A 16762-nucleotide genomic window follows, 5' to 3' on the forward strand; every position below is an offset into this window, starting at 1 on the left:
TTTGGCAGAGATGTGAACAGTTTTGGGTTGTAGAAGATGACCTTTGTTTACCACAGCTGCTGGTCTGAGCTAATGAGCACTGCGCATGCTCCTCTCCTGCCACTGAAGTTTACGGTTGCCGAGTAACCGTGGAGCTCCGGTTTGTCAGCAATAGTGAAACAGGTAAGAAGAGCTTTGATTCTAAACGGTGTCGAAAACAAATTGTTATTAATATGTTACTTAGAAAAGCTGCGTTTTTCTTTTAATTGCTCAGTAGCAAACGTTACATGTCCACTATTTCACCGTAACTGTCAGTAAAATGTTTTTTTTCTCGACCTGTCTATCTGAGCTATTAACCCTGTGCTAACAAGTCGCCGTTAAGCTAGGGTTAAAAAATATCTATTGCAAATGGTAGTTTTCTCGGTCTTGTGTTTTTTTTCTACTATCCTCATACAGAAAGTGAGCAAAACTAAAGCAAGGACACGCTAATACAAGTAACTACGGTATGTTTATTTACTTGTCGCTAACAGGTAACTTCATTAAAGTATGCTACCTGTCTCCAGACGACTTGTCAAATCAGGTCCAATGCAGAGTGCAGGTGATGAGGAAGGGAGGGAGGAAGGCTCCAGCCGAAATGAGAGAGACACCAACCTGCAGGATGAAGGTGACAAAGCAGAGGAGGGTGCCACTGAACCGTCAGCTCCAGAGGTACACAATCATGTCTGAGGAGTCAGGAGGAATCAAGAAACTTTTAATTCTGAAGTGTTACCTCACATTGCTACTGCTTTAGCAACTGCGCCACATGGTGTGGCTCTGCAATGCTCCTCGGAACCCTTAACCGTTTTATGCTGCACCTCAAGGTTGCTCAAATTGCTCAGTTGCTGTTAAATTGTACACGTTAGGCGTGAAACAAACAAATAAGAACAGTGAGTTTATTGTTTTAGCTCTATTGCAGTGTAACAAAGTCCCCTTTACTGTCAGAAAAACTGAGTCAGGGTCAGTTTTAAAAAGCTTTTGAAAATCTATCTTACTGATTGGTGTTTGTGTCTTTTCTATTCTTCTATTGCTGCCCTTTTTATATATTTTGTTGTTTTTCTAATGTTTTACTGTCGGTTTTTAATCTGTTATTGCTGGCGTTGAGTTTTGAAAGCTGCAATAGTCATTACTATTATTTTAGAGACATTTTTGATATTTTCTTGGGTGCTGTGATTTTGCACCTAAATTGCAGTCTTTACTGTTGGATGCACTAAATATTAGTAAGAACTTAAGCTTATTGCATGCATTGTTGATCATGTAAAGTCAAAAATGGGGAAATGCAACGTGTGTCTAACAATGCACATTGTCTAAATGTTAACTCATGAAGCTTATACGTACATGCTCTGTGTCTGTGTCACAGGGTGACTCACAGGATCAGTCAGCACCTCAGTCTGATGACACCGTCCCTCAGCCTCACCCTGATCTCATCATAGTGGATGAATACAACCCAGCAGCCAGAAATTCAGGTAAGTCACACATTAATCAGTAGATAGCAACACAGCATGACACAGTTCAATACAGTATCAGTGATCATCATGAGGGAAATGAAACTGGCAAGTGCAACAGAGGCAGAAGTGCAAATTGTATCCATTAGGTGAGGTCAAATGGCTAATTTCGGCTGGTTGGCTTTGGCTCTTTTATTTTAAAACATTGTTACTATCTAATATTAATTTAAACTGAATACAGGATACTTTATCATTGATTTTACCCCTAAAACTCATCTCTGTCAAAGTTACACATTTAGACTTTTTTTTTCCTTGAAAATAATCCCTGCCTGCCTTAAAATGTCTAAAATGTATATTTACACACGTGGACAAAATTGTTGGTACCCCTCAGTTAAAGAAGGAAAAACCCACAATTCTCACTGAAATCACTTGAAACTCACAAAAGTAACAATAAATAAAAATGTATTGAAAATTAAATAATCAAAAACAGCCATTACTTTTGAATTGTTGATTAACATAATTATTTCAAAAAACAAACTAATGAAACAGGCCTGGACAAAAATGATGGTACCTCTATAAAAGATTGAAAACTATTTGACCAAAGTGACATGATTAACTCAGGTGTGTCATTTAATTGACATCACAGGTGTTTCCAAACTCATAATCAGTCAGTCTGCCTATTTAAAGGGAGACAAGTAGTCACCCTGCTGTTTGGTGAAAAGGTGTGTACCACACTGAACATGGACAACAGAAAGCGAAGGAGAGAATTGTCCCAGGACATCCGAAAAAAAAATTATAGACAAACATCTTAAAGGTAAAGGCTATAAGACCATCTCTAAACAGCTTGAAGTTCCTGTGACAACAGTGGCTCATATTATTCAGAAGTTCAAGACCCACGGGACAGTAGCCAACCTCCCTGGACGTGGCCGCAAGAGGAAAATTGATGACAAATTGAAGAGACGGATCGTTGGAATTGTATCCAAAGAGCCCAGAGCAACCTCCAAAGAAATTAAAGGTGAACTCCAAGGCCAAGGTACATCAGTGTCAGATGGCACCATTCGTCGTTGTTTGAGCCAAAGTGGACTTCATGGGAGACGACCAAGGAGGACACCACTGCTGAAAAAACTCTTAAAAAAGCGAGACTGGAATTTGCAAAAATGCATGTTGACAAGCCACAAAGCTTCTGGGAGAATGTCCTTTGGACAGATGAGACCAAACTGGAGCTTTTTGGTAAGGCACATCAACTCTATGTTCATAGACTCAAAAACCAAGCATACGAAGAAAAGAACACTGTCCCTACGGTGAAACATGGAGGAGGCTCAGTAATGTTTTGGGGCTGCTTTGCTGCATCTGGCACAGGGTGTCTTGAAAGTGTGCAAGGTACGATGAAATCTGAAGACTATCAAGGCATTCTGGAGAGAAATGTGCTGCCTAGTGTCAGAAAGCTTGGTCTCAGTCGCAGGTCATGGGTCTTCCAACAGGACAACGATCCAAAACACACAGCCAAAAACACCCAAGAATGGCTGAGAGAAAAGCGTTGGACTATTCTAAAGTGGCCTTCTATGAGCCCAGATCTGAATCCCATTGAACATATGTGGAAGGAGCTGAAACATGCCATTTGGAGAAGACACCCATCAAACCTGAGACAACTGGAGCTGTTTGTTCATGAGGAGTGGGCCAAAATACCTGTTGACAGCTGCAGAACGCTCATTGACAAATACAGAAATCGTTTAATTGCAGTGATTGCCTCAAAAGGTTGTGCAACAAAATATTAAGTTATGGGTACCATCATTTTTGTCCAGCCCTATTTCATTAGTTTGTTTTTTTAAATAATTATGTTAATCGACAATTCAAAAGTGATGGCTGATTTTGATTATTTAATTTTCAATAAATTTTTATTTGTTACTTTTGTGAGTTTCAAGTGATTTCAGTGAGAATTGTGGGTTTTTCCTTCTTTAACTGAGGGGTACCAACAATTTTGTCCACGTGTGTACACCATTGCTTCCTCTAGAATGTGTGGATCTCAAACATTGAAAAACTACAGTATACTACGCAAGTAGAAAGTCCCACCATGCAGCTTGACAGGACTGACAGAATTGCCTGGGCTTTTTACTTAAAGAAAAACACAGAAGTATGAATCCTTGTTTTTGAGATGGTTACCTTTAAGGTTAAAATGCTTAGCCATTGCTGATGTGCTTATTTCACTCATGATGTGTTTTTCAGCCTATAAAAATACCATATTGACATGTGGATAAGCTAAAAACTTGATTTTCATCAGAGGGAGAACATCATAGTTCCTCATATGTCATGAAGAAAGAGTATACTACATTAAAATGTAGGCTTGCGTGTGGAAAAAGAAACAAAAACCTAAAAAAAATTGTACCAAGTCCATGTTCAGAGGTCCTTGTCATTAATCACATTTTGACTAGTTAAACTGTCATTTTGTGTGTTTTAGTGCAAGAAAATGAGGCTCATCTTTTAAATCTAAATACATCAGAGGCCATGGAGGATCAGCAACCCCCTCCAGAAGACGAGGAGGAGGAGGACGAGTTCATTGTTCTTGATCCTGAACATGTGTGTAGATTCTACCTCAATACCTGTAACACTGATGCAATCAGTATTTGCTAAATTGATTTTGTCTGACTGCTTCTCAAAGAGAAAATGGTATCAATGTCTCATCTATGTGTCTAGTATAATAGTGGTCAGGTACACTGGTAGCAGTGAAAAATTAGCCCCTGGTTTTTAATTAAACGTGAACTTGGGTCCCAAAACCATGTTAATGCTGCACAGACATGAATGTGCTTCTATTCACAGACTTAAGGTGCACAGTTAGTTCATAAACGTCCTAAGACATGTTTTGTACTTTCACTGTCCTCTCATTAATGCTGCTTTTGATCTGTTGGCAGCCGCTAGTCAGAAGGCAACAAGCTGCTCTGAGCATTCAGCTCAATAAACAGCTGGAGAGGATCAATCTGGAGCTGAAGGAAAAGGTTGGCTTCTTTACTATGAACAACAAATGTATATAGGCTGTTATCTGCTTTTTCCTATCTTTGCTCTATTAGTAAACACATTTACACTTTCAGAAACATTTATATTTAATTTAGTTACACCAGTAAGACACACCATTAAAATCACTGACAGATGAAGTAAACAACCTCGATTATCTCATTACATTCTCACCTGTTAAGGGGAGGGTTTTATCAGACAGCAAGTCAACAGTCAGTTTCTTGAAGCTAATTTGTTGGAAGCAGGAAAAATGGGCAATGTGAGGATCTGAGTGACACCAACAGGAGCCAAATTGTGAATGCAAGATGACTGGGTCAGAGTATATACAAAATGTCCGGTTATGCAGTGGTTAACACCTACTGAAAGTGGCTGGAAAGAGGAATCGACTTTGATTTCGCTTTATATGTCCAGAAGATGGTGCTGTTGGTTTGTAATGTATTAAATCTGTAACATTTTATTTTGTCCTTTGTCCTATGTGCAGCAAATACATTTTAATAGCCGGCATAAAATTCTAAAATTGTGAAAGTATTCACAACAAGGAATGTTTGGATGTCAAAAAGAAAGTGTAAATCAGATAGAATGATAGCCTGGATGATTTGTTGTCTGATTCCTCTCTCTGCTTTCTCTCCGGTTGTCTCAGCTGGCAGTAGAGAAGGCAGTCACCAGCCACATGCAGGAAGTAGGTGTTGAGATGTTCACGGTCCAGGAGCAGCTGGCCAGACTGCAGAACAAGCTGGAGGACGGTCATCAGACCAAGGCACAGGCTGAAGCCAAGCATCGGCAGACACAGGATCAGCTGGAGACGATAAAGAGCCAGTATTCCTGTACCATCAGCCAGGACAGAGAAGCTGAAGCCAGTGGTGAGACTAGTTAGTCATTTGGTGGTTGTGTCTTGGCACAGATCCAGGATTATATTTCATTTTGAATTGCAAAGTTGCTTTAAACTCATATTTACAAATCTAAGATAACCGATTTGATACAGGATGATCCTCATGTTTGACACCCTGACTGGAAATTTGAGACACATAGTGGTCAAATTAGGCCTGCCTGAAAAAAATAAATGAATATGTATATGTAGTTTTTACTTAACAACTTACATTTGTCTGTGAAACCACGTCCATGCAAAGAAAATATATACTGTATGTATAGATTTCCAATATAAGTGGTAACTAAGTCCTCACAAAAGTGACACAGCTGTAGACATTATTTTTGCTAAAGCTGATTTGGATTTAAACACACAGGTCTAAATAGCAATGCATCACAATTTTTTATTCTATGTCAGTTTAAATCACAATAAACAGTAAATCATGACTGAATCCTATCCTAAATTAGACTATTGTTTCAGATTGTTGTGCAAAACATTATGCTCAGCATGTTTTGTATTACAAACTGCTTGTATATAATCAGTACTATTTGAGCAGCAGCAAGACAGCGTCACTGTCAGTTCATGTTTCTAAATGACAGATCTGAGGTATAATGTTAATGTTGACTCCTGTATCTTCTCTCAGTGTCCCGGCTACAAACAGAGTTAGACAACGTGATGCAACACCTCCTGTTCACGCAAGGAGTCAGTGAGGATCTGCACTCTAAAGTCAAAATCATGAACAATGCCAGACGCAAAGCAGGAGCTGAGAAAACTCAGGCAGAAGAACAGAAAATGAAGCAGGTGGACAGACTGAAGTCAGACACGTTAAAGCATGAGCTCTTTTACATTTTGATTATACTATGTCATAATCAACTGTTACTGACTGAAAATTCTCCTGCATAATTAGGATTTATATGTTGAGCGTCTAACAAAGGACATGGAGAGACTGAAGCAGCAGATAGAAATGTATGAGGCCCAGACCAGTGCTCAAGCGGAAGAGACTCTGGCAACTAAAGAGGCCCTGTCTGAGGTAACCACTGCATGGCATAAGATAACTTATACCTGTAAGTTCAAAGAAGTGCTTTTAATTAGTGAGCAAATACTTAGAATTACTACACCTATTAATGCTACAAACATATACATAAATTGAAAGGAAGATCCACAAATATATATTTTTTTACTGATTCTTGCTGTAGAGAAAACTGATAAAGTTGCTATGGCTGACAAGTTAACAGACTTAAATGATTACTCATTCAGCATGTACAGAGTATGTTCTTTTGTATTTCTGGCAACATAACAAATCTAAGTTCAATGTCCACTCAATTATTTGCTCTACTTTGAATTCCACCAACTTCTCAGATAAACATCTGACTCCTGAGATAAGGTCTCGCTTTTTTATAAAACCAGGTCATCATTGGAGCTGGAGCAATTAATGGATTATTTTTCAACTATTTTGATCATTCTTTAATTGTTTGGGGAGCTTTTTAATTTTTATTAATTATTAACACTTCCTCTGTCAGTAAAGTGAATATCTCTGTGGTGTGAACAAAACACGACATTTGGAAACTGCATCTTGCTCCTTCAGAAACAGTGATCAGCAATTTTCACCATTTTTTATCTAATTATATAGACCAAACAACTAATTTAATTCGCTGAGAAAATCGTGCACGGGTTATTTGACAGTTGTAATAATCTCTAGTTGTAGTCTCAGTAGTCATTGACTTCTTTTTGCTGTTTAATGCTGTACCAGTAACTTACCAGAACATTTTTTTGTCTATGAAACCAAAATAGTAAGCTAAATGATACGAACTGGTTTTGTAGAACTGCAGCATCAGATGAAAATTATGTATAAATTGATCACTATGAGTGGCAACTTTTCACTTTATACCCAAAGTCAATGAATCTGTTGTTACTGCAACAACCAAATTTAATCAGAACACCAACACAGTCATCTATTGTCCATTTCATTGATTGTTTTCAGAACTGATGAACCAATTGTAAGCATGTCTTCATGTTCTAGTGCTGATCCAGTATGATGGTTGGTATTTTAATGTCAGTCTGGACACCTCATTCATGTTTGTGTTTTTCTACAGGCTGAGATGGAAATGGAGTCGTTGTTGGTGACACGTAAACAGCTGCTGCAGCAGTGGAACAGCAGCCTGACGGGCATGAGGAGGCGAGATGAGGCGTTCAGCGCAATGCAAGATGCCATGTGGTGAGAAAGAGAGGAAAGGAAGCCTGAATATTCAAATACTACAAATTCCCTTTAAATGTAAAAATGCATTTCAGGTGTATATGTAGCAAATGATGTTCCTGCTGGAGACATGCTTCACGAGCAGTATCATAGGGATATTCTTCTACAGTGATAGATTGTTGGTTTTCACTGCTTCAGGAGCAAGAAAGTTAAATAGAAGTGAAAACATGAATCAAAATTACCTGCCTTCTGATTTTAAAATATGCAGATATGTCTAAAATAAGTATAAATTGTGTACTACATTTTCAGAACACATAATCCATAACATCGAATTTAGTAGGAAAGGTTAAAAAAAACAAAAAAGTCAAAACCCATGTTAATTCATTCATTTTCCACTTCTGGGCTTGTTTCCCACAGTGAGATTGAACACCAGGTGATTTTGCTGGACAGAGAGATTGAAGGCTACAAGAAATCCATCACTGCAGAACAGGACCAAAATGAGACACTGACCATCCAGCTGAACTGGTCTCAGATGGATTGTACCACGTCCAAGAAGCTGATCAGTCAGAAACAGGCCCAGCAGGAGGCTCTGCAGGCCCACTACAGCACCTGCATCCGAACTCTGCGCCAGACAGAGCAAACCCTCACCACACTCAAGAAGGTAAATGGAGTGTAAAGGCTCCTGTGTTTGTCCAGACAATAGCCCTGCTGCAAGGCCTTACTACCTGCTCTTTTCCCCTCTGACTGTTACATTCTTTTATTCGTAATCGATTCTTCTTCCTTTACTCTTTTTCCTCATTTTCTAGGAAGCCAGTGCCCAGCAGACTGAACTGAACGATCAGAGGAGGCAGCTGGAGAAGGAGAGTTCTGTGCGTCTGGACCTGGAGAAGAAGATTGTGACCAACATGCAGCAGAAGCTCACACACAACAAGGCTGCCAAGTACTCCCAAAGGCTGACCAGCAAGATGGCCTCTCACAAGAAGGAGAAGGTAAAAATGAAATTTATAAATGTGAAAAAAGGATTCAGGATGTTTAGTTATTGATTATCCATGAGTTCAAACATCTGTTTTACCGAAGTCCCTTTCCCTCGAGATCCTCGACATAAATAGTATGGCTGTTATTGCTACTGCTGTATTATTTAATAAATACTGTTTAATCACAGACCTTCTGTTTCAAACTGGACCTGTCTTACGTAAAGGCCTAGGACAACAATTAGCATTTATTATTTTACTTGTAGTAATTTAGGGAACTCAGAAGAGACGGATTAAAGAAAAAAAGAAACAAAAACAAAACAATAAGAATCGAACGAGCAGGAGTTTTAGTGCCTCAGGCCCCAAAACCGGATTCTATAGTGGCTTCACAACATATCTATTAATATCTTAAGTGGCACCTTGTTTTTTTAATGTTAGTAGAAAACATTTATGTTGAGCCCTCTATAGATTGAATAATAATTATCATGCTAAGATTTTATGAAATAGCCATAGGCAGTTTGACAATTAATGCTTTTTGGGACCACTGTATGTTTCTCATATTGCAACTAGATGGCATCTTTAGTGAGACTTGCCTGCTCCTCCAGTCACTCAGCCTTTGTTTTTAAAATTTGTCTCAAGCCCAAGTTGAGAGAACACTACAAGGGTTGTTTAGGAAGTGTCTCTTTTATTGACCGTTATGTTCAGCATAAGAGAACCTGAGCAGCAAAAGTGTAGAGGCAAAAGGATAAAGTACTGAAGTTGTAACAAATCTAAATTATTACAACAGCACAAAAAAGATGCAGTGCATGCAAAGAATAAATAAAATGTTAAGATATTCCATTTTGATGTTGCTCATCATCTCTTTTGTCCTTTTAGATGTGTCAGCTGCAGCAGTTGGAGAATGAGATATTGACAGTGAGACTACAGAACCAACAGGTCGACCAACATGTGAACAGTTTGGCCGTGACCCAGCAGGCCCTGGATGAGGAGATTGCAAATTACAACAAGTTGCTGACCTTAAATCAGAATAACGTTTCCTCATTTGTTACACTCATCAACCAGAAGCAAACAGCAATCGCCACCTGCAAGACCAACATCTGTCAAATCACATCCAGCACTGGGGTGAGAGATCATGGGGAAGCAGTAAATCCTGCTTGTCTGTTGTTAATGTGGATAAATCAATGATCTTCACAATAAGACATACAAGTTACAGGCTGCCTTTGTGATTTTTTTTTTTGTGTCTCCATTCTCAGCATGATGACCTGAGCCCTCTGCAAATTAAGATACAGGCAGTCATGGGTCAGATTGAGGATCTTGCTGTGAATATCAAGAGCGACCAGCAGCTCTGGATGAGACAGCAGGAAACACTGGTGGGACTGACCCAGGAGATAGAGTCCAACAGCAGGCAGATGCTCAAACTGCAGACAGACTACACTGCAATGCACCAGAAGAAAATCCGTTTGCAGAGTAAGCAATATGCACAAGCTCGCACATACACTAATATACAGGTACACAGGTCCAAGTTTTTTAATTTGTCAGTAATTTATAGTAGTAGGTTATTACTGAGCTTTAGTTTGTAAAGTTGTAAGTATTAAATAGTAAAATAAAAACAGCTTATATCGTCAAAGCATTTGCATGTACTGTACATAACGTACACACTGCCATCTGCACTCACACTTAAACTCCTTAAACAACAACTCCAACCATACTAGGTCAAATTGAATCCGAGCACCGAGAGGAGAAGGAGCTGGAGAAAAACCTGAAGACACTGAAGAGAGACTTGGTGAAACTCAACACCCTGCTGAGTAAAAATGGACAGCTCAGCCATGCTCTGGAGCAGGAAAACGCACTCACGGAGATGGACTTTGTTCACAGACTTAAGGCACGCTTTAATTATGTTCAATGGCGAGCTTTCCTGTGATTTTATATTAAAAAATGAACCTTACTGTGAAATAATGTTTTCAGGAGGCTGAGCGGGGGTGTATTGAGGTGCAGATGAAGCACGAGAAGACGCATGAAGAAAAAGAGAGGCTGCTCAACAGTCTGCTGGAAGCTGAGTCAGTCACATATGACACATTTTGTTCTTGTTCAATCTGAGTTCATGTCTCTAAGATATTTAGCAAAATTAATAACAGTAGCTTATTTTAGAAAAAGCTAACAGTAAGTTATATCAGTCTGGTTTTGTCTTTCTGTCCCTAAAGCTCACTCCCCATATATTGGGTGATTTTTATTTTTATTTTTTTTATACAAGTGTCCTTTTGTTTTGTCCATATTTTGGCATACGTTCCCTGCAGGCGACAAATCATGCTGTGGGAGAAGAAGATCCAGCTTGTAAAAGAGACTCGCTCAGTCGTGGACACAGAGGTACGACAGGGAGAGATCCAGGTGATGAAAGCCGAAATACACCGTATGGAGGTAAATATAGTGAACACAATATATAGATCTTATATAATAGAATACATTATGAGGGAAAAAAATGCAGACATTTTTTCATCTGTGCTGTAGTAAGAGTCAACAAGATTGCTAAACACAGTTTCTTCTGACTAATCTGTCAGACATGCAGAAAGAGAAAGACATCCTGTCTGAAAATAGGCTCAATGTCAGACATTTGAATGTTATAACAAACACGTTCCTCCTATCGTTTCCCCTACTCCCGCTGTACACACTCTGAAGCTCTTTCAAACTCTCAATAGGACAACACACATATAAGGTAGCTAAGTAGTGAAAAGATTACTATGCATACCAATGACCTACTTTACATGAAAATCAGCGTCTTGTTGTTGGAGGCATGATGAGGAGTGAACAAAGATGCCGCAGAGACAGACTGTGTCAAGGTCAATCTCTTAGCCACAAAATATAGCCTCCAGAGTTATGAATTATTATTCACGTCTTTATCGGAATTGTATGGTGTCCTTGTGGCCCTCATGGGGAAGCAATGATTTATGCAGTAGCTGCTCCATACTGAGCAACTGTGCATATTTAAAATTAATGTTCACAATGGGAAAGTGCTTTAGGTGAAAATGAGCTGCTCCTTTACATAAATAAAACAATAGTGATTTGTTTGCCTTAATTCATGGTTTTTATATAGCTTTTACATGAAAGTTTTTGGACTGTGTGTGTCTCTGCAGGTGCGACTCAACCAGCTGATGAAGCAGCGGGAGCGGCTGCTGAGAGAGAGCGAAGCAACCGTGGCGAGGAGGGAAACCATCGTCCTGCGCAGGGAGGCCATGGTCCACAACTCCCACAAACAGACCACTAAAGGCGACCTGAGCCGCCTCATACAGGGCCTGCAGCGCAAGACCCAGGAAACGCACAAGGTGGGTGAAGTGTATTTTCCATATCTGCAAAAAACCCCAGAGGATGTTGCACAAGTATCTAAAATGTAGTATGTGTGTGTTCAGCATGCGGAAGAGTGTGAGCAGGTGATCAGGGAGCTGAGCCAGAGCCAGGTGAGTTTGAGCGACAACCTCAAGAAGCAGAAGCAGCAGCTGATTGAACTGTGCGGCAATGGATACATGCTGGACTCTGACTTTGAAAATCTCCAGGACACTAAAGACAGAGTAAGGAGCATATACCCTCATTACATTAATAGATTCCACCGTGTCGACATGTTGTAAATCTGCCTTCAAACGTTTTGTGGCTTTTCTGAAATACCCTGGTTTGTGTGTGTGTGTGTCTGTGTGTGTCTGTGTGTGTCTGTGTGTGTCTGTGTGTGTCTCTGTGTGTGTGTGTGTGTGTGTGTGTGTGTGTGTGTGTGTGTGTGTGTGTGTGTGTGTGTGTGTGTGTGTGTGTGTGTGTGTGTGTGTGTGTGTGTGTGTGTGTGTGTGTGTGTGTGTGTGTGACTGGCACTTCTCTGGCTAGAAATCTAATACAGTACAGCAGCTTACTTCTTCAAATATTGAACAATACCTGGTATGTGTCAATCAAAAGTCTTTTCAAAGCTGAAACATGTGCTTTGTCCTTTCTCAGTAAATGCTGTCTCAGTCTATTGAAGGTGTGGTGAGAATGTTTCTTCATGTATTTTTACTGGGTCATGCTGACTTGAGTATCACAGTTTCCACTCATGGAAGCCACTCCTGCAAACCAAGAAAAACAGAAATAGCTTTTCATTGTTCCTCCACTTTCTGTTATCATTGTAAATCGCCTAACCGTCAAAAGCTTAATATATATCATATATCACACATAACACTTACAGCAACCTGCCTGGACCTGAGTGTCTACCAGCAGCTCAACTCAATTTTGTTTAATCTACTCACTGTTAATTTATTCACTGTTACATTTACAGAATCAGAAAAATAGACACCTTTATATTAAGCACCTGGTATTTATTTGCTGAAACTACACACATTTACATATGTTCACATACACCTTGCATGTCATTTTTGCAATACTTCTTCATATATGTTCAGCAATGTGCAGTATGCAGGAGTTCAATTAGTTACACTACTGTTTATATATTTCTTATTACACCAAATAAGCCATCTTTAAAAGTTTTCACAGATACATTTGTGTATACGATTTCTCTTCTACATTTTATCCTATTATTGTTTTACATTTGTACATCTCCTACTGTACTTTAAACATGTACTTTGCTTTTGTGACAGGATTGCTGCTTGATTTTTGTTGTACACTGTGGTATGAAAATGAAGATATTCTATTTTTTTTAAATCTTTCTTTCCTTCCTTCCAGAAACTGGCCCACCTAGTGGCTCTGCAAAGTCGGACCAAGAGACTGCAGGGAGTGTGTAAAGGCAGCTACAAGGCCTTTTCCAGCAGCGAGTCAGTGGGAGAAGCTCTGCAGGGCCAGATGGAGCGAATGCATGCTGCCAGCGCCATCCTGCACCGCATTTGTGAGGAATTCCCCCAACACCAGGGGGCGCTGCGCAAGACATTAAAGACACTGGCAGAACTAACACAGCAAGAGCAGAAGGGAACTTGGGAGTCAGGGTAAGATGTAGATAAGAGTCCAGGAGAGGAAGTGCACAGTGGTCGACTGTGAGTAAAACTGAAGTGAAGATAAGAGGGAAAGATGAGATAAATAGCGTATACTTCTTTTGTGATTTAAATGAAATGCTGTAAAGCAGTATAATCAAATGAAGGCTAACTGAACAGTAATGCAAACAACTAAATCCTCCATAATGTTTGGCTTTTTCAATTTATTTGACAGTATCAGAATGATACATAAGTGGTTACGAGTAAAATTCTTCCAAAAATATTTTTGCTCAACTATTGTGTGTTTCATGGATTTGTTTGCCCTATTTCATGTGCAGAGGTGAATCAGTGTGTTTAATAAATTTGAATATTTGATGCGAGAAACTGGTTTGAAAGTGCACATTCTAAAAAAATACCCTTAGTGGGATTTTTTACAATTACATCTTTGGAAATACATTTTTCTTTCTCTTGTGTTTATTAAGTTACGTTCACTTCTGCCAGATAACAGTGCATCTATTCTGGTGAACACAAAATGATAAAAGTAAATGAGTAACATACTGTGGCAATTAGTATGAAGTTAACAAATTCAAATGAATTTATTGTATATTATTGGACATTGCTCAACAGTGTTGATGATACTGATGTCCATTAGTGTTTCTCTAGTACCTGTATCATCTGGAGTTAAAAATTAATTTTATTTATATCGTCCTTTGCTCAGAAATATAACCATACACGATAAAATGAGAATAAAACTAAAGGACGTGAGCGCAGAGGAAGTAAAAACAATAAAATGGAATAACAAATGGAAAAAAGGATAGATACAGCCGTCTAGCAAACGGTTCCAAAAGCTTTTGAAACTGCATTCTTAGTGTTTTTAAGTTCAGTAGGCAGAGAGGTCCATAGTGTGAGGTCCCTAATGGCAAAAACAGAACTGAAAAAAGAACAGAAAAGGCCTTTGGGACTAAAGAGGAAGAGCCTAAGAAAAGACACCAGTTGCTTTTGCAGAAGCTCTTCTAAAAGCATTTTACACCTTTTACCAAAAACTGCGGTCTGGGAGTAACCAGCAGGGCATGTGTGCAACATCTCAGTGGTCCATAGAGTCATACCACATATGTATTTAAGAAAGAGGATGTCTAAGGCCACAAAAATGAGCAATAGTAGGCAAGTGTAGTCTTGACAGATTAATCTTTTTAGTGCAATCAGCAGTCAAACATCTCTGTTTTGTACCAGCTGGAGACGATGGAGGAAGCACTGGTGCAGCTCATCTGTCCTCATTTGTAGTTCTTATTGTCTCACTAGTGGCTTCTGAGGTGATTTAGCCAGACATTTCTGATAAATTCCCACATGTATTTAGTAAGTTCAACGTGACATTCTCAGAAGCCTGAGGAGGAAGGCAAACTTCCGTCCTATTAGCAGCTGGCTGGGCAAGGTGAAAACCAGTTTATTTAATGATTGTGAAGCAGTCAAACCTGTAATCTGGAAAAGCTGGAACCTGGAATATACAATGATTAATTACTGCAGTGGTATTCATCTCTGTAATAGTGTGTCATAAACTAAATACTGTATGCATTTACCGTAAGTCTAGATGCTATTCAATATTCTGCCACTCTTGTAAACAGAGCTGACCTGCAGTGCCTGACAGTCGTAGTGAAGTGTTATAAATAGAACAGCTATGGTGAGATTTCACACCACAAAGTCAAACTGCAGGCTTTCTCACACTCTGTTGTCTACAGCGATCTTTCTGCGATCATTTCCGTGGTTCATTTCAGTTCATTTGGTATCTGTATTTTAACAAAACGGGGAAATATAGAATAATAGAAATTCTACTGAAATTATTTGAATTGTTTAAAAAAATTGTTAAAAACTGTCTCTTTTTCACAGTGTATAGTAATTTATTGTTACCCTAAAAGTGACATGCATGTAGCATCTAGGCAAAGTAATGTACTGCTCATTAAAAGATAGTATTATTTAGGTTTTCCTCTGTGACAAAACAGATTTATGAGAGTTGCCTACAACTGCAAGCTGTAGCATAAAGGGATCAATTCTCATTTCATGGCTGGGACTGTAATTTACAGATAGTAATCACTAGTTAAGGTTCTGACTTTGGCTTTTAACAGCTGAACCAAGCAGCTGCAGGCTGTTAGATGGTGACATATTTACTGTGAGTGATTTCAACACCTCTAAATGCGACCTAAGTTTCAGCCATGCAATGCCGAGGAACCGGCTCCTCAGAATGTGTCCATTAGGACTTTCCACAACACGCAGAGGCACCTGACAGACTGCCTCTATCGTAGCACATGTGCAGGCCCTGATGCATGGCAAAACGTGCTGCTGGTACTTTACAAAGAACTGTGTTTCACCTCGTTCAACTTACTCCCACCTCTAAATCTGATGCAACAAACACATGCTCAGAATGGAAACTGATGATGATTCTAGCATGGAGATATTACGCCGAATGTAACTTTGGAACGCAACTGTACTCAACGGTTGTGCAAGTTAACAGCATCTTAAAATAGGCTTTCCATAAGTATATATATTTTTTTTACAAATTATCATATTAAACAAGCAGCTCCTTTCATGATTTAAGTCGTCTTTTTCTAAATGCGAAAACAACAAGTAATGTGTAAATGTAAGGTTGTTTTGTGTTGTTTACCTGTGGTGTCCCATCCTTAAACTTCTTTGTGTTGTCATTTTATAGATGAGCCTTGTTTTGTGATTAAAAAAAAAAAAAATGTTTAGTAGGAATAATGACGACAAACCATCTTCCTATGACATCACCTGCGTCTTTGTTCCAGATCAGGTCTAACCAAGAGCATTGTTCAATTTGTTGTGACTGGATAAACACCATCATTTGAAGGTGCTCTCCCTGTCATCTGTATGGCTTTGACATATTAGAAGAACATGTGTTCTCTTAAAGCAAAGACACTATAAAGTATGTTTAAAGAATCCGAAATAGAGATATATATTCTCTACATGCAGTTTTTTTTTTTATCCTGGTGACGAGTGAAATTGTAGTTATGGCTCTCTTTTCATTCACTAGGATAGGGACCTTTTCAGCCCACAATACCAACGTCTAGCCATTACCAACACTATACTGTAAAATAAAATAAAATCCTTAAAATAATGATAGTAATATTTATTATTAATAGTGTGTGTGTGTGTGTGTATGTGTGTGTGTGTGTGTGTGTGTGTGTGTGTGGCTTTAAATAGTGGCCACACAAAGCAAAAGATTGTTTGTAAAAGCACTGATTTTTGTTAAATTTTTGGTAGATTGATTTTTTTGTTGTAAAACCCTTACAATAACAGATAAAAAAAAATAAGATTTTTCACTCCTA

The 16762-nt window shown here is 38.9% G+C and overlaps 1 protein-coding gene across 2 annotated transcripts; it reads left to right on the top strand.

The window, feature by feature from the left end:
- The first annotated feature begins 98 nt into the window (after nucleotides 1-98).
- ccdc40 (coiled-coil domain containing 40) lies at nucleotides 99-16283 on the top strand. 2 transcript variants are annotated; one of them, XM_051945128.1, is made up of 19 exons: nucleotides 99-162; nucleotides 543-687; nucleotides 1376-1481; nucleotides 3916-4034; nucleotides 4367-4450; nucleotides 5107-5326; nucleotides 5975-6132; nucleotides 6239-6361; nucleotides 7425-7546; nucleotides 7943-8186; nucleotides 8332-8514; nucleotides 9373-9618; nucleotides 9750-9963; nucleotides 10209-10378; nucleotides 10462-10553; nucleotides 10791-10911; nucleotides 11625-11813; nucleotides 11898-12056; nucleotides 13186-16283. In XM_051945128.1, the coding sequence occupies exons 2-19, from the start codon at nucleotides 565-567 to the stop codon at nucleotides 13444-13446; spliced, it is 2934 nt and encodes a 977-aa protein (XP_051801088.1). In that variant the 5' UTR covers nucleotides 99-162; nucleotides 543-564; the 3' UTR covers nucleotides 13447-16283. The 2 variants fall into 2 exon arrangements, with proteins under 2 accessions (XP_051801088.1, XP_022067811.2); XM_022212119.2 differs by having other exon boundaries at nucleotides 120-162; nucleotides 510-687.
- Nucleotides 16284-16762: the final 479 nt, after the last annotated feature.

The sequence above is a fragment of the Acanthochromis polyacanthus genome, chromosome 3 (genome assembly GCF_021347895.1).
Source record: "Acanthochromis polyacanthus isolate Apoly-LR-REF ecotype Palm Island chromosome 3, KAUST_Apoly_ChrSc, whole genome shotgun sequence".
Lineage (NCBI taxonomy): Eukaryota > Metazoa > Chordata > Actinopteri > Pomacentridae > Acanthochromis > Acanthochromis polyacanthus.

Excerpts from the sequence above, each read along its gene's own strand:
- ccdc40 (XM_022212119.2), top strand. The coding sequence starts at position 526 with ATGCTACCTGTCTCCAGACGACTTGTCAAATCAGGTCCAATGCAGAGT. Across the intron at positions 9,964-10,208 it reads GAAGAAAATCCGTTTGCAGA|GTCAAATTGAATCCGAGCAC; the intron begins GTAAGCAATATG and ends CAACCATACTAG. Across the intron at positions 10,912-11,624 it reads CCGAAATACACCGTATGGAG|GTGCGACTCAACCAGCTGAT; the intron begins GTAAATATAGTG and ends GTGTCTCTGCAG.